This window comes from Callorhinchus milii, unplaced genomic scaffold (assembly GCF_018977255.1).
Source record: "Callorhinchus milii isolate IMCB2004 unplaced genomic scaffold, IMCB_Cmil_1.0 Scaffold3, whole genome shotgun sequence".
NCBI classification, from domain to species: domain Eukaryota; kingdom Metazoa; phylum Chordata; class Chondrichthyes; order Chimaeriformes; family Callorhinchidae; genus Callorhinchus; species Callorhinchus milii.
Window position 1 is genome coordinate 62246659 of NW_024704744.1, and position 24655 is coordinate 62271313.

The following is a 24655-nucleotide window of genomic DNA, read 5'->3' on the forward strand; positions in this document are numbered from 1 at the left end:
CAAGAAATCAATAAGAAAATGTGTTTTCCCTGAACAGAACAGACATGGTTCACGTGTCAATTTGGCAGGTCCCCAGAGAACACAAGCTAGTGCCTGACCCTGTGGTCTAATTTGCAGCATTTTGTAATGAGACTCCTTCGTAAGGAATCCCTTTAAGGAGTACCTCAAATTATACCTCAGGGTCGATGCCACAGTGAAAGATGAGCAACTATGGTATTCCCTTGCATTCCTGTTTATTTTCACAGCATCTGCTATTGTGTAATTCCAACTTACTGTCTCTGTTTAGATTGCTTTTGGCACGTGTTGAGTTTTCTCCTGCAACTTTGGTGAAGGCAGGAGAGGAATGTGGACAAAAAAACTTGGATAAAGTGCTATGCCAGGGCAGCAGTTGAGGGTTACAAATGGCCTCAGTATCACTTGACTAGGGATGGGAAAAAAACTGTCCAAGTTTCTCACACCTGACCTCTGCTGTGTGTTAGGGCAACATGTGAGACCAGGATAAACCTCATCTGAAAATCTTCCTTCTCAAGTGCTGAAGAACCTCTGCCAGTACTGACGATTTCTACATACAGAGGTACAACGTGAAGAATGGTCACTTAAGCTGAGTGACCAAAGGCCATATATCTCAGCGAAAGTGTGTAACTATAGCCTTGCAGAAAGCAGGGGAAAAAAATGGAGGAGAAAACTACAAAACAAGCCTCAATGAGGACTAGGAAGGAAAAAAGAAGGCAGGCAGTGCTGTTAGGTGCATTACACACTTTACTAGTTGGACTCCAAGTCTTAAAACATCTTCCAGAGCTTGCAAACCAGACCATCAGGTCAAACATTGAGTGGGTAACAATGTTAATTCAGAGTTTTCCAATTCATGAAACAGACGAGAGACCAGATACACCCAGTTGCAAGGATGAAGCCAAGCAGCCAAAAACTCACTGATTATCAGGGTAGAAAGGAACCATTTTATTATGCAGATTATTGAGGCAGTTCAAATATACAATCCTCTGGCACGTCTGCTGCACCATTTCATCGCAGTTCTATGGCGAACGTAAATGAGTTCCTGGTGTTTCCCCATGGGGATCCGAGATTCATGTTTTCCACCTCCTCATGATTGATTTCGCAACTGGTTGCTCAGCTCTTGAAGCTCCAGAATCATGTTGTCCACAGTCTTTTTTTCGTCGGCCAGTTCACTCTGTATTTCGCCAGTAGTTACGTCCGTGTAAACTTGCTGTAATAGTTGAGAGATTCAAATGAAAAGAGTTAAATATTCACTTGTTGCTTTCATGTTACCCTCTACTTGCATTCATTCCTCAGTTCTTTCAAATTCAGGATCTTCAAACTACCATTCCCATTTCTTTTGCTTGGTTAAAATTAGAAATAACAGCAACAACAACTTGCATTTATCCAGCACCCTTCACACAGCGCACCTTCAGCGAGCGCTTAAGACTATTACAGCATTGATGTTCTTTGCATATATACATTTGGTCTAAAATGTCACTTGCTAAGAGCTCAGTGCATGCAACACAGCTCAGCTAGCCTAGAAACATAGAAATCTACAGTGCAGAAGGAGGCCATTCGGCACATCAGACCTGTCTATCTTTCCCCAGCCTGTCTACTTCCCTCTTAAAGGCTACAATGGACCCCACCTCCACACCCTACTCGAAAGTGCATTCCACATCCCAAGCACTCTTTGGGTGAACAAATTCCTTGTGAATTCTCCTTTCACTCTTCTTGTGGCTATCTTACACATGTCCCCTAGTTACTGATTCCCCTATTCAATGGACATAACTTCTATTTGCCCTAAAGAGAAACACATAATTTTGTATATGTCAATCAGGTCTTCCCTCAACCGTCTCTGCTCCTAGGAAAATAGGCCCATCTTCTCCAATCTCTCCTCATAATTGTAGCCCTTCATCCCCTGGTGATGGTACTGATCAACCATTAAATTATAATTTGAAGTGTTGGGAGCGGAAACAAACCTTCGTAGGGTGCAACATATGGGATTTCTTAATGGGATTACAATAACAATAAGAAATTTACATTTACATAGCACCCTTCCTGTCGGGAGGATGTCTGAAGGCACTGGACAGTCCAGTGGGCGGGGGGATTTGGAAAGATGACTGAAAGAGTAGTCAGAGAGGAAGGACTTGATAAAGTGTTCGCCTATAAAATGCAGTCACTATACTTTACTGTAAAATCCCTAGGTGAAAGGTGCTATATCAAATTGCAAGGATTATTATATTATTATCCAAGTTTCAAAAATAATAATAACTCTTGCATTTGATGTAATGCTTTCATGTAGGAAGGACATCTCAAAACGCTTCACAGGATATACTGTGAAGTGTGGTGATTGTGTGACTGTATAAGTGAACGCGGAAGCCAAATAAGAGTGATTCTTTCCATTAACCACCAGGGGAAACTCCGTTTTGACACAAATGGGATTTCTTGTTAAGATTGCTTGATTCCTTAAGAAATAATTTTATTAGGAAATACTGGAAATTAGACTCAAACTACAAAAAGCTTTTAAACAATATTTTCATGAACCAATAAAAGTTGTTTCTGGGAAGGGACCGATAACTGAATTTTCACACCAGGAACCAAGTCTGTACTTACACACTGCATATGAATTTGGTCTGAAAATTGTGTTGACTCAACACTAAAAATGAAATATAAATGGGGCACATGTTTTACCAATAATGAAAACATCACATTCCTCATCAGCACATAGCCAGGCTATAAGTAAGGAAGTAAACTTGATAGACAGCTGATACATCTGAAAATGATCAATGCTGATCTCATTTGTGACCCACTCATTGGGTGAAACACACACAACACATACTCCAGTTGCACAGAGAGCTGGTGGGCCACCTCAGGTTTCCGCATTGTTTGCCTACAAATGCTAATACACAGTGACTGCACATCACAGGAAAAAGCTCTGTGAAGGGCTACATCAAATGCAAGGATAATTATTATATAGTTAACAATAATAGAATCCCAGAAATTGAAATTCATGTAAGGATCTCAGGTCTAAGAGGTCCCATGGCTGGGTAGGAGTCATCTTTCTGCATCTTATGTCCTTCATGGTCTGCTGTCAAATGTACGTTCCATTTCCAGAAAGCAGACGAGCTGCTACTCATCAACCAAACCCAAATCCGTTGCAACCTCAGGCAATGAGGTATTATAAAAGATGAAATCACTATGTCTGACCTTCCTTTGAGTAGAATTGGATCCTACAGAAATTACCTTGAAGCCTCAACTGCCTGTCTATTATTTCTAGAAATTCATTTTGTGTGTGAGAATATTCAAGCAGTGTGACGCACTCTATCTGATAACTCCCTTGTGAGTGCAGCAGAAATAAGTTACCCATTGTCTACTGCTGCTCCACTATTGCGATTCTGAAACGCATCTCTCATCATCTGTCTGTAAAGTTTGAGCACTTCAAACTGACGCTTGGCACGAGTACATAAGGGAGAGTTAACTCTGTAATGTAGGGATTTTTTGTAGTTTCTCCTGCGGGAGTACACTGTTTTTCAAATTAAAAGAACCGGACTTTGGTACTCCAATCATTTGCATTGGGCAAAGATCAAGCTTAAAAATCCATCCTTAGTTTTAGAATTGTTGAATTGTTCCATAAATGGGAAAGAGTTCCATTTCCCTTCAAGCTAAAATTTCAAACTATTGCTGGGGATTAGAAATTATTCCATCAAAAACACATCAACAACAACAACAAGATTCCATTTATAAAGCGCCTTTCACGTCAGGAGGACGTCCCAAGGCGCTGCACAGTTGGGTCATGACCCGAGCAGGGGGGAAATGGTCAGGGTGAGGGGAGGGAAGGGAGGGAGCGAGGAGGGGGAAGAGAGTCGAGAAGGGAGCTGAAGGCACGGTCAAAGAGAAAGGTTTTGAGACCGGCCTTGAAGGAGGAAAGGGAGGAAGCGGCGAAGGCACTGGGGGCTGAGAGGCTGAAGGCCCGACCACCGATGGTAGGGCGGTTGGGGCGGGGGACGTGGAGCAGACCGGAGCCAGAGGAACGGAGGGTACGGGCAGGTAGGTAGGGGGATAGAAGGTTGGAGAGGTAGGAGGGAGCAAGGCCGTGAATGGCCTTGTAGGTGAGGATGAGGATCTTGAAATCAATCCTCTGGGGGATGGGGAGCCAGTGGAGGCGAGCGAGGGTGGGAGTGATGTGGTCCCGAAGCCTGGTGCGGGACAGTACACGAGCTGCAGAGTTCTGAATGACCTGCAGCTTGTGGAGGGAGGTGGCGGGAAGGCCGGCGAGGAGAGAGTTCCCATAGTCCAGCCTTGAGGTGACAAAGGCGTGGACCAGGGTTTCAGCAGCGTGAGGGGTGAGGTAGTGCCGTAGTCTGGCGATGTTCCGGAGGTGATGGAAGGCGGTGCCAGTTGTGGTGCGGATGTGAGGGAGAAAGGACAGCTCAGGGTCGAACAAAACGCCGAGGTTCCTGACTGGCTTTGAGAGGTGGAGAGTGCAGCCTTGGATGCTGATGGTGTCAGCGCCTGAGGTGCGGAGGCGCTGACGTGAGCCAATCAGGAGGGCCTCGGTTTTTCGCACGTTGAGCTGAAGAAAGTTGTCTCTCGTCCAGGACTCGATGTCGGACAGGCAGGCTGTCAGGACATCGGTGGTCGTGGAGTTGAGAGTAGAGGAGGAAAGGTAGAGTTGGGTGTCATCCGCATACATGTGGAAGTTAACTCCATGTCTGCGGATGATGTCACCGAGGGGGAGCATATAGAGGGTGAAGAGGAGGGGACCGAGGACAGAGCCCTGAGGGACACCACATGAGACAGTACGGGGGGTGGAGGAGAAGCCATTCGTCGAGACAAAGTGAAGACAGTGAGAAAGGTACGACCTAAACCATTCAAGGACAGTGCCTTGAAGGTTGAGGTGGGAGGACAAGCGGTGGAGTAGTTTTTATCATTTTTATACCACGCGATTCTTTACTAAACCCCATCAGTAGCAGCTGCGGATAGTCACTTTCTTCCAAGTTCAGTAAGGTCACACTCAAAATGAAGTTTTACATTAAACTGACCTGGTCACAGACAATATAGGAACAAGGAATTTTCAGGACCTCGACTTATCATTGATACATGCAGCTCAATTCGGGCAAATACAAGGTACTGCTTGTTGGAAGCAAAAATCGGAGCCACGTGTACACCACTGATGGGACAAAAAGCGCAAAGGGAAATGCTGAAACAGCCCGTGGAGTTTAATTCGGTTAGGTGTCAGCCTGGCTCAGCTGATAGCACTCTCGCCTCTGAGTCACAAAGCTGTGAGTTCAAGCCCCACATTAAGACTTCAAACTCATAGTCCAGGCAGGCTGACATTCCTGAACAGTGCTGGGGATGCTGCATTATTGGAGGTGCCATCCTTCAGATGAGATGTTAAACCGAGGTCCAGTTTGCATGTTTAGGTGGACATTCACAATCCCATGGCACTATTTGGAAAGAAAGGAGAATTTCTTCCCTGTGTCCTCGTCTCAAATAAAATTAGTGCCAGGACACAGGGAAACTCACTTTTCTTCATAGTTGTTTAAGGGACATTGCTGTGCGCAAATCGGCAGCCACATTAGCCAGCAAAACACAGTCACTGCTGTTGCTTGACAATATATCCTACAAAGTAATGTCTATATCGCTCAACTATCCAAACAGTGTGAGGTGACACTAAATAAAGTGAGCAGGATGTTGGAGCTAACTGCCAAATACACTGGGTTCAAATCCTCAGAAATCATGCTGAACTGCGCAATGGTCAAATCTCAAGGCTGCAGTGACATAAGGTGGCTGAGGATTGAGGCAAGTCGAGGATAAGTTAGGGTTGTGCAGGGCAAGTTAGGACAAGGTACCAGGAAGTATTTATTTACACAGAAGGTAATTAACAGCTGAACCGGGTTACCAGGAAGTGTGTTTGAGGTCAATTAAGAAACAGCTTAACACTGGTATTTTTGTAGAGTGAAATCATCCTAGCTAATCTCTTGTGACCTGAGGAGAGGATGAAGTCAAACTATTTATACTGGGCAAGTTGTCCTTCTGATTTAACCTGAAACAAATGTTTAAGTGATGAGATCAGTATTTATATGCGTGCCCTAATGTACAATGGTATGGTGGTAAAACATGGATGTGGATCCATGGCTATCAATGTTGTAATTTTCCAATCTCAATTTGTGGACATGCATGGCAATGAGTAGGTCCTTCCCCACTGGGAGCAAGAAGATGTGGATTGACCCAGCAGGGGGAATATGTTAGATGTTTCAGAGAGATATAAAGCAATCACTATGCTTTATAATAAAATCCTATTAAGCATCCTCCCAAAGTGAAAGGGGCAGGAAGTGTTATTGATTATTAAGAGGTGAAAGAGAAAATAGTACAGTTGACCAGGGAGAAATAAACTTTGAAATACAGAAGTCATACTTCTAAGTGAATCCAGTAGAGATCCGAAATTCCACTTGCTCTCTAAAGCCTGTAAGATCATTTTGTCTTAAAGTTTAAAATCATCTAGAAACATGGAACATAATTAAATTTGGTTGAAATCTAGAAGCGGATTTTCTGGAGTGCTTGGAAAGAACCATCTTCCAAATTAGAGCTAAATTTAAGAATTTTAAATGGTCTTGCAGGCTAAGACTAGTTGGAATGTCAGGTCTTGCATCTCTAAATGCATAGTTCTTATTTATGTTGTACTTTAAAGCAATGTTCAAAGGAAGTAGCTGGTTGCAAAGCTGTGCACAAAGAAACTCCAAGTTACAACGACTGTGCAGTGGTACCAGTGGGTTTGCCAGACAGCTTGTGCAGATATGCAGCATCACCCACTGCCTACTCTGTCTGCAACTTCCACTGCAAGTCAACTGCCCTGAACGCCATGTATGCACAGCCATTGTGCCAGCTGTACTTACACTGTGGCCATCACAGGAACAAAAACATGCAAACGCAACACTACTTCCCCAAAGTGGATTAGTTTAGATCACTATCTACTGCACATGGCATCTGTGTAAAGCTCTGAAGTCTACTAGAGATAATATCATAATGTACAACTTCTATTCTAAATTGGCACTGACATGTTTTAACGAGCCTTTTTAGTATCTACATCCATGCTGAAGTTTCCAAAACTATGTTCAACCACATAGTTTAAATCTGATACTTACAATTTCTGCTGAAGATGTAATAAAACGAAACATGTTAAGTGCCCATAGAGGGGTACATTAGCAGAGCCTGAAAACGTGTTCCCTTGCTCCACTCAGTACTTGTAGAATCTCATATCGAGGTCCCCAGTTGACAGCAGATCATAGCTTTTGAGTTCAAGCAGGACTCAGATTATTGGGGCTATAAGTACTGTCAGTGTATTTCAAAAGAATTAACTTGTAAATGTGTTGGTGAGTGGTCCTTGAAGCTGAGCTGGGTGTGGCGTGACAAGCACTTCAATAAACTCAATAGGGATTTTCTTTGCTGAATTCTGTAGAGGCAACTCAAGCCCTCAAGCAGTTTTCTTTCCCCCTGTCAGAGCTCACAAGCTCTCACGGACTCTCTATACAGTTAATATTCATTAGTGAGACCAGCAATATGTACCAAACATTGATTAACACACAATAAAAGTAGTGGCAAGAAATTGAATGAAGAGACTGATGCATCCATTGTGTACCTTTGTCTGAAACTGTCACTGTGTAACCTAGTCATTTGAGTTGGATTAACAGGTCACCAGTAAGTGTAGCAGTGGCCAGGACCCTGACCCATTGAAGCAAAAGCTTAATTCTGTAATGGGAAGATGATAGGGTGGATATTGTGGAACAATGAGATCAAATGGGCTGGAGGTTTTCTTTATTTGAACCTCTCTTGTGATCTTGTGAAAAATGAAACACACTAACAGAAGGGAAGATCAATTTCTTGGATTATAATAATAGTCATCTTTGCGTTTGAAACGGCAGCATTGTTTCCATGTGACTATTTTCTTCAGTGTTCGAGAGTGAGGGATCTAATGACACACATAAATATGAATGAGTAGCTGGCCTCTTCACAAGCCCTGTAAAAGTGGTTCCAGTTGTCGGGAATTCAGCAGTTCAGCAATTACTCACTGAATTTGGTCTATGTTCTGACAAATTTGTGTCATTTTCTCACTGATTCCCAGTAATTTTCCTGTGTATTCTCAAAGGCAAAGGAAACCTTGTAGTTAAGAAAAACAACAAAGCACTTATGTGTGCCTATTGGAGTTTTTCTAACTCTAGCCTTTTGAATGTGATTATATTGGCATGGAGACAAACACCAGTGGAGACTTACTGGGCCGAATGGTCTGTTTCTGTACTGTAACACTTTATGTCCTACCTGTGCTTTACTGGACAGACCACGCAGCTTGAGACGAGCTGAAGACAGCATCTGGAGTGCCACCTGAGGGTTACTTTGAGCTTTGCTGCACTTGATTGACACTAGAAATAAAATATATGCCAGAAATTATTAATACACAACTTCATATATGATACCCCTTTGCACAGTAAAAACTTAAGTAGAAATCTGAAATAAAACCAGTGCATGTTGGACATGCCCAGAACTGAAAGAGAAAGATAGACTGACATCCTGGCCAGCAATCCCTCAAACGGCTGTTTGTGGGGCATTGCTGAGTGCAACTTGGCTGCTATATTTGCCTACAAAACAACAAAGTCAATACACTTTGTGGCACATCTTATGAAGTGCATTGAGACGACTTCACACGAAAGGCACTGTATCAAGTGCAAGTAGTAGTATTATTTTAAACAGGATCCTTTCCTCAGAATTTGATCAACATCCCAAGCATTGAGCTCAGTCATCCAGATGCTGAATCTTTATTGCTGGCATTATTTCTGCTGATTCTCCTCTTAAATCTTCACTTGTTGACTTTATTAAGCGTTAAGTGCCCTGGGACACTAACCTGGTGAGGAGCGAGCTCTACAAATGCAAGTTGTTGTTTATGAATAAAAAATGCTTGCAACAACTGCCCCCTTTCCCCATCCCACTAACACTATGTTTCACTATGGCCTCCTTTCATCCTGGAATTCAGTGCACATCACTGCCAACATTAAGCAAAGAATTTGCAAAATTCTCCAGCATTAAAGCTGTAGTTTGCAGTGATACAAGCTAAAATTACTATGAAACAGGTTATTAAAAAGAAGTCCTGAAAATTAAATCCAGATGACTCCTCAAGAATATCCATGGTTATTATAACCCTTTGATGTGTGTAATACTGCATTTCGGCATTAACTGTGAAACGAGGTTAATAACATTGCTTTTTTCCCAGTTTATTCCAAGAATTTAAATCAACAAAGGTGCTTTGGTTCAGTAGTTACCCTGTTTGGTTTCACAGTGCTCTTTAAAATTGCAGAGAAAACCCTTTCTGGACCGTTCAGGGCGACCTATTATCAAGTGCATCCCTACAGTTTGGGTTTGCTTTTAACATAGGTACCAAGTAGATCTTTGATTACCGGCAGGCAATGTGGCTACCCAGTCAAAGAAATGGCAGACTTCCAGGTTGCCAAGTTGTTACGAACATCACTTCCTGCATGCTGTATGTGTGCTACATGCATGAAAAACAACTAGTGTAATTTCCTACGCGCCGTGCACGCTTTCTACTTGCAGGAAGCATCGTTTTCACAAAGAAAGTGATGTTAGTTGTGTTTCTTATGCATAGCACATGCCTGCAACATGTAGGAAGTGACATCGACAGCAACCTGACAATCAAGAAGTCGGTTATTTTTCACTCCCTCTTTTAACACAGTATCAGAAATATTGGACTCAGACGGCCATGTTATAACAGGGTTGTCTGCACTTAGTACGAATACCTGAACAACCTTCAGTTTTCCAAAGAGACATGCAAACAAAATAACAATAGCTGGTGTTGAATTTGCATTTTTACAACACTTTTTTTGCTTTTGCAGACAAATGCAGCAGCCATTTGCACCAGCATGGTCCCACAATTAGGTGAATGATGAATTTATCTGGAGGATTTCTGGCTAGGATACTGGGAGAAAGATCCCTTCTCTCCTTTTCTAATAGTCTCACAGCAACATCCACCTGACAACTCATGATAGGATTCTCTTGCTTTCCCTCACTGGGCAACAGAGAATGAACAGAACCAGAGGTGAATCCCAGCTCTTGTAACATCCCTGGCCTGGGCAGTTCACATGAAACTGCAACAAGACGACATCAACATTAAACTTAGGGGAAAACATAACACACCTGCTCCTGCATCCTGGCTCTAATGGGTAATAATGGCAAAAGAAGACAACAGGAAACAGAGGATCGACACTGGGTGTGAGTGATTTAAAAATACCCATTAGATACGTCAGAACTATTGTCAACTTACCGTGTGCGAGCTCTATAGCTGATTTAGCTACATCTTTGAAAGATGCAATATCTTTTTCCCATCCACTTGAGTTAGTTTCACACCCATGAGCTTTAGTTAGAAACTGCAGCGCCTACAAATAAAAGAGATAAGAAATTACAAATGTGTACCAAACATATAGTACTTCTGCATTTTCCCTTTTATTTCCAATTTTCCAAATCTGCTATTCACAGCAACAAGCCAGACAACAGGATGCAATGGCTCAGTGGATGGATTTACTGCCTTTCATGTTAGCATTTTCAAAGAGCTTCACAGGCTTTACTGTAAACTGCAGTGTATTTTGTAAATAAATGAGGCAGCCAATTTGCACGCAGCAATGTCCCACAAACAGCTCAACTTTATTTGGGGAATTGGTGATCGGGATACAGGGAGAAACTCCCTTCTCTTCCAATTTAGGCTGGTCTAGAATCAAGGCACGATTGTAGAATGCACTTGTGTGCAAGGACTAGGCAATCCTCTGTATGAAACCACTATACAGTTTATAAGCTACACTGGATTAAAGTCACTAGACCAGAGCCTTTTGGTACATTCCTTAACAATACAATACAAATTTACAATAATATAACACCTTTCACATCAGGAGGATGACCCAAGATGCTTAGCACCCGAGCTGAGTGTGGGAGCCAGGGGAAAAGGAAAGGAAAGGTGACTGAAGACGCAGTCACAGAGCAAGAGGTGGACCTTGAAAAAGGTGAGGGAGGAGACGAGTTGGAGATGGAGTTCCAGAGAGTGGGAGCAATTAGGCTGAAACCCCAACCCCCGATGGTTAGGGGTGGGATGAAGATATAAAGCAACCTCTACCTGCTCAGTGAAGGCTGGGTTGGTATGGTTCGAGGAGGTCGTAGAGGTAGGGTAGGGCAAGACCATGGAGGAACTTGAAGGTGAGAATGAGAATCTAGTGCTCCTTGCATTCAAGTGCACTAAACAGCAAAGAACAAATAAATGTAGAATTGCATTGTTGTCAGAGGACAAGACACAAGGACAAATTAGCTCCTTTAAATTTTCAGTATCTTCTGACATATATATTGTTTAATATATATCTGTATCATAACTCACACACAATGAGCACAGTATTGCAGTAAAGATGTGGTGATAGACCCTCCTATGATGGGAGCTGAAGTCAGCAAGGTCCCAAGTTCAAATCCATGTCTGACCCAAATCTAATCAGTCAGGATACTAAAATTTGCCTCAATCTTTGTGTAATGGAGTGGGTAGAGAAAATCAGCCAGAGTTCCCTCTCCAGATTAGTACCTGTGAAACTGTGCTTTAACATGCGATATCGCACAAGCACAGGCTCTTTTAAGGAAAATCCTCTCAGTCCTATTTACCTGCACTTTTACCAAACCCAACTGGAGAAACAAAAAGGTGGAGCAGCGAGGTGACTATCCAGCACACTTCAATCACAGAAGACGCAGCAGTCATCACTGACTGATGCAAAGATAATGGCCTGAAACAGACACCTCCCCACCCTACCCCCTAGACACAAAAATACAGGCAGAAACTGCACATTTCAGTAACAATTTCTAGAGAGGGTTAAGTTGAGTATAATACATGAGCATATTGAGATTGAATATCTGGGAGTAATAAAAAGAGTCTGATCTAATCTTTGGGCTCAGAAGCTGGGCAATTAATTGTTACAGCCTCAGCCTCACAAGGAATGATGTCATCTAGACCCCTCAGTAAGGTCCTGCCCTGTAATTACTCCCAGAGACTCCCATTTCTCCACAGACTCCTTTATCTTGCCTTGAGGAGAGGTCTAGCTCGTGCAAGTGCAAGGCTACCCCCCACCCCTCCCAAGCCAATTGAAAGTTCCAAATTCACTCTTAATTTAAAAGAAATGTTGCGTTCCTATTCTCTTAATCAGTCAGTCACTCAGTTCTTTTCAGGCAACGTCTCTTGGGATGTGCGATGCTCGCATTCCCCTCCCTCCCGTGCCCCTAAAATAGTGAAATGTCCTCGGAGCACGACACGCCCTGTTTGTGCATCTGCCCCACACGCAGGATGGTGCCCCAAGATCTGCTGGAGAAGATCCACGTGGTTCAGTCCAAGCACGCAGTTACGAAGCCAGCGCAGACACCCACCCACAACGCACTCCTTGAGTGAAGACCAAAGAAAGGATTAGCATTAGAAATCCCAGACAGACTACAACAAGGTTTTCCTTTGTCACTGATTTAAAGATGACTGGACCCGGAAAGGAGAGGAGGGAGTGGAGAGCAAATAGATGGAAATATAGGAAAGTGAAAGTAGATGATTTCTGAACTTGATTAGTGTCGGTGGACACTTGGGTCAAGTGGCCTTTACACAGCTCCGCAAACTCCTCAGAGACTGGCCCAGGGGAGTTTGCAGCAGGAGCTCCACATCTGGCACTTGGACGAGAGTCCATATACACACATATATACTGTAAAGAGGTGTGACTGTATGTAATCTGTGGGTGAACGTGGCACCAATTTACACAGCCATAACCCACAAACAGTGAGATTTGAAGCAGCCTGACAAGTTAAATCCAGAAGGTGATTGCAAATTTCCCCAAAATCGCTTGGCTTTCTACACAGCTTTGGTACAGATATTCCTCCCACAACGCAGCACCTCAACAATATCTCTGCAGTGATGCTGGCACAAGTCATAATAAGCAGCACATTACACTCACTGACCTGCAACACACAGGCTTGGAGACTGCCAGAGGCGGAAAACTCTCTGGTGACAGGAAAAAAAGGTACCATTTTATGTCTCTTGTCTTTTTGGATTAAACCGTGCAGTTGGCACCTTATATGGTCATTAAATCACAGGATCATACCAGATGCCTGAAATCTGGACCAAAGTCATGTAATTTTGGAAGAAGGCTTGGCCAGAAATGATCAGCATATTTTACCCTTTCATGATAAATAAAAACCTTGCATCTCAATCCCCGACTGTGCTGCCTCATCTGATCTCAGCTGGCGAGGGGGGAGAGGGGTGCCACCACTGACCTCAAAAATCAAATCAGCCAGTGTTACTGTCCACTGACCCCATGCTGTTTCTCTGTGCAGACATCACAAGACGGCAGGGCCAGGCTTGGCTTCCCACTTGCATGGCCAGCCTCCAGTTCACTGAGGCCTGTTCAGGGCTTTAAAAAAAAGTCTCTATTTTAGCAATTGGCCCATGAGATGCCCAATGGCATCGAGTTACACATCTTGTGTGTTAGCTTGGCTGGGTGATGGCACACTCACCTCTGAGTCAGAAGGTTGTGGGTTCAAGTCCCAAGTGTCTTGGAATTAAAGTTTAAGCTGGTACTCCAATGCAGTGCTGTGGGAGGTGGCTGCACTGTCAGAGGTGCCATCCTTCGGGTGAAATGTTAACCCGAGGTCTCGCCAAATGCAAGAATTATTATTATGATTATGATTATTATTATTAAGAGCGAGCAGCTCCTGGATGAAGTACCTGAGGACAACTGACTCTAACATGAGTTGACATCGTAATAAACCTATCCAGAGAAAATTGTTGTGGACAAGAGGGAAGGAATAAGAGCATCTCAAACCTAGTATTTTTACCCTATGGCGATGTTGCTCCCAGGAACTCTGCTTTTGAAGGTGATAGTACAAGGTAACAAGAGATGGTACCATTGACTCTTCCTGCATCTCAGGAGCCACAGATAAACATTGTCTCTGATGTTCCTGACGCTGTGCTGATTCAGCCCCATCAACATATTGCTTGCATTGTTGGCCTGGACAGATCTGCAAGTATCAGGTGAGGAGCGAAAATTTGACACTTGGAAACCTATTGTGTACCCACAGTTGTTAAACTGGAGCAAATTTCACTGGGAGCTCTGGACACTGTAGAGATAATTCTAGTTGAAGTGGGTTTGCACAGAATCTTGCCTTTACATGGGGGAGGTAAGGTGCTAGTGAAGGAGGAGGGAAAAAATACTTCACAATGAAGCCAGAAGATTCGGTCCACATCCCAGAGCAAAAAACACTGCTTGACTTTAACAAAAAGACAACCCAACAATGAATATTTATTTTGCAGTGTGTTGCAGTGATGTGAATAGGGCTAAAGTTCCCCTTGGCACCAAGTGCAGTGACTTTAATGACACACATGCTTTTAATGGGGAAATCCAACTCAAGACACACATTGTCAAAGTCACTGCACCTTGTGGAAAAAGGGATTTCTTAACCAATATGTCTATTATCAGCGATTGATGCACTCAGATAGCAAGACCGGGTCAATATAGAAGCCCGCTTTCTCATGCAGAATCTAAGCATCCATTTCTCTTTGTTTATTACAATTTTTTTTCCTTAAGCAGAAAACTGCTCATGGAAAAGGATGCTTTTCTGGAAAGTTGCTGCACATACCAGCACTGATTCAACGTAGGAGTCACTAAAGATCAGTAAGTCTGATTTAGGGGAAATTAAGGCCTGGGAGTGGGAAGGTGGCACAGTGCGTTCTGATCTGGTGATTTATCATACATCAAACTCCCAATATTCATCAAAGCAATGGGAGGAATAGAGGAGGGGAGATTGAAAGGAAGTCATCAGACAATACTCTTGGACATTGTACTGCCTTATAGTACAATACCAGGAGCAGGGTTTTAGGTTGTTTTTTTTTAAAAATGGTTAGACATCAGTTACTTCAGTGCCAAACGTTGACAACAATAACTACTGCTTGCCCCATAAGAGTACCAACCTTCTCATTATCCTCCGTGTTTGTTGTCTGTCCGTCTCCGTAGAGTTTGGCATATAATTTCCAAATCTGTCCATCATTGGGCACTTTGGAAGTGACCCTCCCAAGGAGCTCCTGGACCTTCCCCTTCAAGGCTGTAGCTGTGTCTCCCCTACAGTCGGCGATACCTTCCACTGCTGCCCGCACCAGGATCCTGAGAATCTGTAATTAGTGTGCACAATGTACGCTCTTTTACTGATCGTTTTCCATCTCTCCGTTCAGAGGCTCACATTTTCCTTTTTAGGATTACACAAAACAGCAGCAGCAAAAATAGCCACCTCACTAAAGAGACACACTCTTAGTGAATAGAATAGGTGTGGACTTGTGAGCAGAATAAACATTGGCACAGACCAGGTTAGGCCAATGGCCTGTTTCTAAGTCATATCACTACGGAACTCTATGTGGCTGCTCTCACGTGTAAGTCATGGAATCACAATGGTAAAATTTACCAATACTCTCCAGATTTACATTTATATGGTGCCTTTTGCGTTGAGAGGACGTCCCAAGGTCCGAGATAATCCAGGGTGCATTCGAGAGTGCAATATAAAGATATTTTTGGAATGGTTTAAGTTAATGTTTAAGAAGCCAGAATCAAAAATGTAAAGGACTCACAGGAACTGGTCATTCACATGCTTGCTTTATAGTGAGTAACACGTCTCGAATGAACCAACAGTATCCAATGTCTCTGGTGTTCATAGATACCTACAAAACTAGCTTGGATTACTGAATGCTCATACTCGTGCTGCACAAGGACACACCCCAAGCACATGGATTCACTGCAGTCTTGCAATAGATGTGTGGACTAGATTTGCAGCTCCCATTCTGTAAACTACTGCCCGCACACTGACAAGAGTTCAACAAATAGCTTTGCAGAGTCAGCAGAGAAAAATGTATTTTTAAGTGTTAGTTTGGAGGTGTTGGATTTGTATAGGATTTGTGTGCTGTGTGGTTTATGTGGGTGTTCAGATAACCTTGCACCACCATTACCACCCAGGGAGGAGTTGGGACCTAATGATAATGATGATGCATTGGGGAGGGGGAAGGTCCAGTTGTAGGAAGGAGGTCTTTATCTCTTGTCTTCCCACCTAGATCTGGTGGCATAAAATTTGAAAAAAGCGAATTGCTTCCAGTGCGGTGGACAATGATTCCACAGAAATAGGTCTTTCACAACAACAACAACAAATTACATTTGTACTGGCCTTTCACGTCGGGAGGACTTCCCAAGGTGCTGGCTGTTTGTGAGACATTGCTGTACCCAAGTTTGCCTACAAAAACCAACCACTACATTTGACAGGAATTACCTGCAGAGAGTTTTTGAGAAGTTTTGATGTGATAAAATGCAACAAATACAAGGGTCATTAGTGACACAGTCACCCCAAGGCAATACGCAGATGACAACCAACTTGATCTCTCTGCCTCCACCCTCGAATCCAGGATAACCGACATTTTGACAGATTGTCTGCCAGACATCAAGTCCTGGATAAGAGCCAACTTTCTACAGTTCAATGTCAGCAAGACCGAGGCCCTCCCGAGTGTCTCACGCCAGCGCCTCCACACCTCAGGCACTGGCAACATCAATGGTTGCACACTCCACCTCCCCAAGCCAGTCAGATACCTGGGCGTCTTGTTCAACTCTTAACTGTCCTTTCTCCCCCATATCCGTACCATGACCCGCTCTGCCTTCCCCCACCTCTGCAACATTGCCCGACTCCGCTACTGCCTCGCCCCTCAGGCCGGCAAAACCTTCATACACGCATTCTCTACTATGGAAACTCACTCCTTGACAGCCTCCCCAACTCGTCCCTCCACAAGCTGCAGATCATCCAGAACTCTGCAGCTCGTGTCCTCTCCCGCACCAGGCTCCGTGACCCCATCATCCCCACCCTCGCCCGACTCCACTGTTCCCAATCACTCAGGAGGATAGAATTCAAAATCTTCATCCTCACTTTCAAGGCCCTTCATGGCCTTGCACCCTCCTACATCTCTGACCTGCTGACCCCCCCTATCAACCTGTCCACTCCCTCCGCTCAGCAGGATCTGACCGCTTGCAAAGGGTCTCCCGCCCGACCGACACGACCATCAATGGCCAGGCTTTCAGCCTCTCTCCCCGACTCTTTGGAACTCTTTGCTTTTCTCCTTCTCTTGCCTCCTTCAAGGCACGACTCAAAACCCTCCTTTTTGACCCTGCCTTCAGCTGCCCTCCTATCCCCTCTGCTCTCCCTCATCCCAACCCTGCCCCACCCCATGCTCGGGTCCTGATCCCTGACTATTCAGCGCCTTGGGACATCCACCCGATGTGAAAGGCGTTTTCCAAATGTAATTTTGTTGTTGTTATGGTCTGTAGGTGAGGTGTAAAATAGGCTTCGTCAGAGAACAATACAATTAAAGTGTTCACATTCACTTGCTCAACTTGGTGCTCTAACAAAATGTATGGTTCCTGCCTGCTTCCACTTTTGCATTTGTTTTCCTTTTGAAGTTGACTGAAGTTTCCTACAAGAATAACATTATTAATAATATTCCTTGCATTTGATACATATTTCATGTTGGGAGGACGTCACAAAGCATTTTATAGGATTTCTGTAAAGTGTAGATACTGTGTGTTTTGCAGGCAAACACGTGGGCCAATTTGCACAAAGCAACGTCCCACAAACAACCTTAAGGTAAATGACCAATTATTTACAGTTTGTTGGAGGGGAATAGGAGAAACTCCCTTCTCCTTTCAAATAGTGCCACAGGATCTTTTTATCTACTTGAACAGGCAGACAGGACCTTGGACCTCTGACAATGCAGCATTGCATTGGTGTATGTCAGTCTAGACTTGTGAGCATAGACTATAGTCCTAAAATGGGGCTTAAACCCACAACCTTCGACTCAGAGCAAGAGTGGTACCGACTGAGCCAGGCTGACGCCCAAATGAGCCTTGTTTGTTGTGGGTGAAATTTCACACTCAACGCTCGAAGGAAAGTATTGAGGTGAATTGTAACTCACGCCTGCACCTGCTTTAAAGCCTGTGGAATCTGGATTCAGTAACATCAGCACAGAGCACTCAGAACTGTGAAAACACCATGTGGAGCTTAGTGTAGTTATAGAAACATTCTGCAGCCCTGTGACTGAATGACTCCACGGTGAATTATTACGTAACTTGAAGACACTTCATATCAGGTGTGGAAAAGCACAATGCTCGGCTCATTGTAATTCTTTATGTGAATGTTTGCAGGAGCAGCAATAAAAGCCTCATGGAAATCACCGAAAACACAAGTGCTAAACCCCCATTCCCTCTGCTCCCCATTCCTAACTCAATTACTTTGCTTATTCCTGGATCATTATTATTCTCTGGCTTTTCTCTTTCTATAAAAGGCACTATATAAATGCAAGTTGTTGTTAGTGTTATTTACACTGAGTTTTCCCATTTTAAGCATTTTTCCTATTTGAATGTATTTTGAAATCCATTGTGTAAATCAGATATGGTCAGACGTACACAGCCTGATTTCCTGGGTTACAGGGAGATGCTTGGATGGTCTTAAGAATTGGTTCCTTTGCAGACGTTCTTGCTCATTGTGTGAGTGATGGTTTAACACACACAAATTTACAATCCTTCTTTGGAATTGCAGGATAACATCACCATTAAAAGCATCCAACCTGCAGTACAGTGCAGGATTCATAACAAGGGACTCGATGCACCACTCAAACCCAGTTCAAACGTAATACTCCACTGATGGAATAATGTGTTTGTGCACACAGGAATCCACAAGCGGTTTGACACCCCTCAAGCCTCAAGTCACAGATGTTTCAATGGGAAGGTTAACACTGGTCATTTCCCACCCTCCCTCACACATTTTTGGCTCCCATGTTTATTTTTTGCTTGTTTTAGGACCTCTATCCCATAAACCAAACTCCAGGAGGTCTTATTTCTGAGGTCCTGCCAACATTGCGCTGGAACAAGTCAAAAAGGGAGTGAGCAATGTAATTGGACTCTGTGCTCCTATTTTTCCTCCCTCTCCCCAGGGTTCAGCTGTGATGTGGGATTCACTGTGTGGGGGAAACGTCTGACTCAAATCGTATTCCCCCCCCCATGCACAATTCAATGATCCAGGACATTGAAACAAAAACCCTCTGTCTAGAGTATTTTATGTGACGATTTGGGTGGCAGACAACTGTCCTTCATTCAATTTCCATGAGCTTTACATTTACATGGTGAAAGGACAGCATGCTAACCCACTGCATCTCACACTGCTTCCATTAACTGCAATTATTTTATTGCCACGAGATATCAGATATCACTTCAAAATTAGTCATTTGTCAGCATCCTCTTTACTGCACAATTCGTAAGTTAGTCATGAAAAAGGAAAATTAAAAATCTTTGCAGAGTTTTCCAAACTTCTAGCCTTTGTGAGACCGCTGATAGTCCTGGAATGTGCACTGGGAACTGGGGCAACCCAATGCATTGGAAAGTGTGAACAAACCACGTAAACCAGTCGATTGTAAATTAGGCTCAACTGGAGCAGCTTCCCACCCAATCCGACAATCCTCCCACTCATTACTGTTACTTCCTAATAGCAGCTCCTTCCTTCATGGTGTCAGCCTGGCTCAGTCGGTGGCCCTCTTGCCTCCGAGTCAAACCTCATGTCAGGACTTTCAACTGAATGTTTAAGCTGACACGCAATGCTTGTGGTACATTACATTGTGGAGGTGGCGTCCTTTGGGATGAGATGTTAAACCAAGGTCCAGTCTATTAAAAATCCGATGGCAATATTTGAAAAGAGAAGTTTGAAAAGAGAAGGGAATTCTTCCAATGTCGTGGCTGATCAAATGGGTCATTCACTTCCTGATTGTTTGTGTGCTAATTGGCTGCCAAATTCACCTTCAAATGCACAATCACTACACTTCGCAGTAAAATCCTGTGAAGTGTTTTGACATCTCAATGATGTGACAAGGTGCTATATCAAATATAAAGATTATTATTATTATTATTACTACTGTGATCAGTGTTGCTAATCCCTCTCCCTTCCACTTTACCACCCCTGAGGTGAGGATCAGCCACTACTAATCTCTTCCCCTTTCTCCCCCCCATGCAAACACAGTTGGCCATCAAGCATCTTCTCTAGGTGGCTATGCACTTTGCATTGGAAGGTAAAGCGATGAATTTCTAACAAGGTGGAACAAGGACTGAGGTATCTTCCAGGTTCCTGGCTCAGGTTGTGGGCTCAAGTCCCACTTCGAGTCATGCTCAGTGACCAACAACAATAAAGATTTACATTTATATAGTGTCCTTCATGCAGGGCAGCATCAGGAGTGTTTAATAGTGAGTCGGCTAGAAGTGACCATAAGTATGGTCGAAGAGGAAGATCTTCAAGTGTGATCTGAAAATGGGGAAGAAGGGGCAAGGCAGAGGGATTGAGAGAGAGAGTTCCAATGGTTTTGGGGTGTGTGGCTGAAAGTATGCTGTTGATGGTGGATTAGAGAGGACGCGGAACTAGCAGGCCAGAGCCAGCAAGCGGAGGTGGCGGGTGGTGGAGTGTACAGTAATATAATAATAATCCTTGCATTTGATATAGCGCTTTTCACGTCGGGAGGACATCCCAAAGCGCTTCACAGAACACACAGTAAAGTGAATTGACTGTATATATTTGTGGGCGAACGCGGCAGCCAATTGCGCACAGCAATGTCCCACAAACAGTCGTAGATTGAAAATGATCAATTTATTATTGGTTTTAGTTTTTGGAGGGATTATTATTAGGCTCTGTGTGGAGTAAGGAAACTTGCCCAAGGTTTCGCCCTCTGCCTGGAATTGAACTCAGGTCTCTCACTTGCAAAGCGAGTGCTCTAACCACTGAGCTACAGGACTCCAGATCGGACTCCAGTAAGTAGGTCAGAGAGGTAGGGAGTGATGGAGGTGGAGGAAAGTGTCCTGGTCAGAGGTGGAGTAGGAAGGACAGCTGGGGATTGAACCCAATGCCTAACTTGTGTACAGGTTTGGTAAGTATTAGCGATAGTAGGGAAGTTCAGGAGGTCAAAGATGCAGAAGCGAAGACATTGACGGGAGCCAAGGAGTATGGCTTCCATCTTGTTGACCTGTGGAGTCCTGTAGCTCAGTGGTTGGAGCACTCGCCTCGCAAGCTAGAGACCTGGATTCGATTCCCAACAGGGCGAAATGTTGGGCAAGTTTCCTTACTCCACACGCCTCTGTTTACCTAGCAGTAAGTAGGAACTCGGTTGTTAGTCGCTTGGTGAAACGCTTTTCCAGGGATTATAATCCTTCAAAAAAAATAATAATTTGGTCACTCAATCTACAACCGTTTGTAGGACACTGCTGTGCGCAATTGGCTGCCGCGTTTCAGCCACAAATATGCAGTCAATTCACTTAACAGTATATTCTGTGAAGCGTTTTGAGATGTCTAGAAGATGTGAAACGGAAGGATTATTATTGTTATTCAGATGCAGGAAGGTTGTATTCATCCAGGCCTTGATGTCTGACAAACAAGCGACAGAACATCAGAGGACCTGGAGTCACTGCTGGAGACCAATTTTATTTGGGGAATTGTTGTCCAGGACACAATAATAATAATCCTTGCATTCGATATAGTGCCGTATCTTTTAGACGTCTCAAAGCGCTTCAAGGGAATACACAGTAAAGTGAATTGACTGTATAATTTGTGGGCAAAATGTGGCAGCCAATTGCGCACAGCAGTGTTGAGTGACCAAATTATTATTAGTAGTTTTGAAGGGATTATTATCTCTGGAAAAGCAATCCGCGAATCGACTAACAACCTGGTTCCTACTTACTGCTAGGTAAACAGAGGCCTGTGAAGTAAGGAAACTTGCCCACCTTTTCGCCCTGCCCAGGAATCGAACCCAGGCCCTCTCGCTTACAAGTGCTCTAACCACTGAGCTACGGGACTCCACACCAGAAGCAACTCTCTTCTCTTTTCAAATAGGACCATGGGATTTTTAAAGGACTGGACCTCGGAGTTAAAATCAGCTGAAGCAGCTGTAAATTTCAGTGGTTTATACACTTCATGTATAAGCACTTGGTTTATATGTAAGGTTGAAGATTGAGCACTTGGTTTTATTGTTTTTTTGGTAAGCAATAGTTGAGAAAGAAGGACCTTTCATTGTGACCCTTGCATGGCGAACATGGTGAACAACTATCACAAAAGTGATAGTTATTATGTCTCTTTCTGTTCCTCTGATATTTGGACCCTATTTCAGTAATAAGTATGGGTTAGTTGCTGGGTAAAACTCCCTCTTCTTTATCTCAACAATGTGCTTCAATGCCAACTCCAGGAAACCATCCCTTACAACATCAGTGTGACATTCCCTTTTCCAACACTGACCATCCTTGTGGCTTCTGAATGAAACTACCGATATAGTTTCATTTAGAGCCAAGTTATATGAAGTTCTACATCATGGAGGTATGCCCATTAGGAAATGGGTTAAGACTGCCCAAGCTTATTTCCTTTAGCACACTTATAGCCATTAGAGAGAGGAGGCTTTAATCCCAACATGTCAGGCTGGACCCAATCCCAGATTTCAAAGCTAACATCGTGCTAACCCACTGCACCTCACACATCTCCTATTTAAATTATTTAATCCATTTATTGGCAGGAAGCATTGAACAATGCTGTGAGTTAAGTGATTTGTCAACAACATCATCAACTTGTAAAGACAAAAATTAGTCAATTCAGAAAAACATCAAGATAAACAGCCTCAAACCTTGTCACTGCTTTTTGTGAATTCTAGACTCAATTTAAGATGAATGAACCAGTTTAGTCAGAGTTTGTGTTTAGGCAATTAGTTTTCTGCAAACTTGTGCCAGGGCCAATAGAGAAAACAGAAGTCAAGCTGCTGCACGTTATCCCAACAGCTTCAGTCTCTCACCGACTCCTTACACATTGAAATGCACTCCACATAATGGGCTCTCTATTTTCGACAAATAAGTTGATGGAAACGTTGCACACACCTCAAGCTGAACTACATTTGCCACTTTTACAACATTTTTCCCCCTTGAGTTCCCTCTATGTCAAACACTATTCCCAGCTATTGGCAGTCTAATGCCACTCCAAAGCCAGCTGGCACAAGAGTCACAAGATGGCATGGGCTGACCCTTATTTTCTCTCTCTCCTGACAGGACTGCTTTGCTTTTATTTCTTTTTCCATTCTCCTTAAACCCCCCCTCCCTCTGACGACCTAGTGGAATTAAGTAAACTTTGGGCTTTGGGACGTCCTCCCGACGTGAAAGGCACTCTATAAATGTAATTTTGTTGTTGTTGAAACTTGCCATGTAAGAACCTGTTGGTTGGTGTGTGAACCTGTATTGTGACCAGACCACATGCAGCGCACAAATCCTCTGGCTGCCAAAAGCAAGAAAGTTTGAATGGTAACACTAATTCATTATATAAAAACATCAATTTTAAGCACTTTTGCCAGAACTCCCCTCCCTCTCCTGAGGCACAGGTTCATGCTGCCATGTGATTTCATGGACATCCTCCAGTGCTTTGTCCAAGTTAAACCCAGGTCCAATCTGCCTGTTCAAGTGGATGTTAAAGATCGCACGGCACTATTTCAAAATAATGTCCTGGCCAACAATTCCTCCAGATAAAATTGGTCATTTATTTCATGGCTGTAGTATATTATTGTGTGCAAATTGGCTGCCGCATTTCGACTACAAAGTCACTGCATTTTGCAGTGTGTCCTGTGAAGCGTTTTGAGGCGATCTCCCGGCGCGAAAGGCATTATATAAGTGAAAGGATTATTATTATTATTATAATAATTACTCTTCAGGTGTGAGGCAAACAATGAATTTAGGACCGGGGAGGTGGAGAGAGAATTAATCACGCTCTTTCTAATAAGGGTCACTGGATAATTACCAGAGGCAGAAACTAGCTAGTCTAACCTTCCCTAGCCCATGGCCACTGAATTCAATTGTAGCATCTCAACTGCTTCCCTGGCTTTGCAAGCAGTGAACCACATTGGATCTGCACACCATTGGAAACAAATGGGTCTTCGCATTACATGCTTCAACTATCTTATGTGCTCAAGATTACACCGTTGAAGTCCCCTGCTGTAGTGAGGGTGGAACTGAAAAACAAGGTACAAACCCAAAACAAGCTGCTCCATGGTTGAAGTTCTCTCAAAATTATTAATCATCTCCTTACAGTGAGCATAATTTTACTGACCACTTATGTACACAATGTGCAGGAAGATGCCAGAGCAGTTCTTCATTGTAGCTGCAGTGTCTTTGTAGCATGTCTAGACCTAGAGCAAGGGCTGTGATAGTGACAGTGTCTAGACCGAGAGCAAGTTCACCTCAGTCCACTTAGTGAGAGAAACAAGCGATGCATCAACGTGTGCTGGTGATATCTGGAATCTGGATACTGTAGTATATTTTGAAACTGGATTTGTCACATTTTGCTTTGGGCAGTGATGTGGAATTTGCTGACTTGGGATTCACGGTTCCCAATGTTGCAAATCACAAGCTACAATTATCACAGAGAATATGGTTTATGAATATCGCAGGTCAGACCACATTGTTTCTGTATCTCTACATTTGCCAAGTCTGGTTTAAAATAACCGCATGTCATGAATCAAATAGCATCATTG

The 24655-nt window shown here is 43.5% G+C and overlaps 1 protein-coding gene across 1 annotated transcript in view; it reads right to left on the reverse strand.

The window, feature by feature from the left end:
* Nucleotides 1-936: 936 nt before the first annotated feature.
* ttc27 (tetratricopeptide repeat domain 27) overlaps nucleotides 937-24655 on the reverse strand; it is a 115497-nt gene continuing 91778 nt past the window's right edge. The window contains 4 exon segments of the mRNA XM_042333120.1: nucleotides 937-1222; nucleotides 8311-8411; nucleotides 10322-10433; nucleotides 15020-15217. Of these exon segments, the coding sequence (XP_042189054.1) occupies nucleotides 1100-1222; nucleotides 8311-8411; nucleotides 10322-10433; nucleotides 15020-15217 (534 nt within the window). The 3' untranslated portion in view covers nucleotides 937-1099.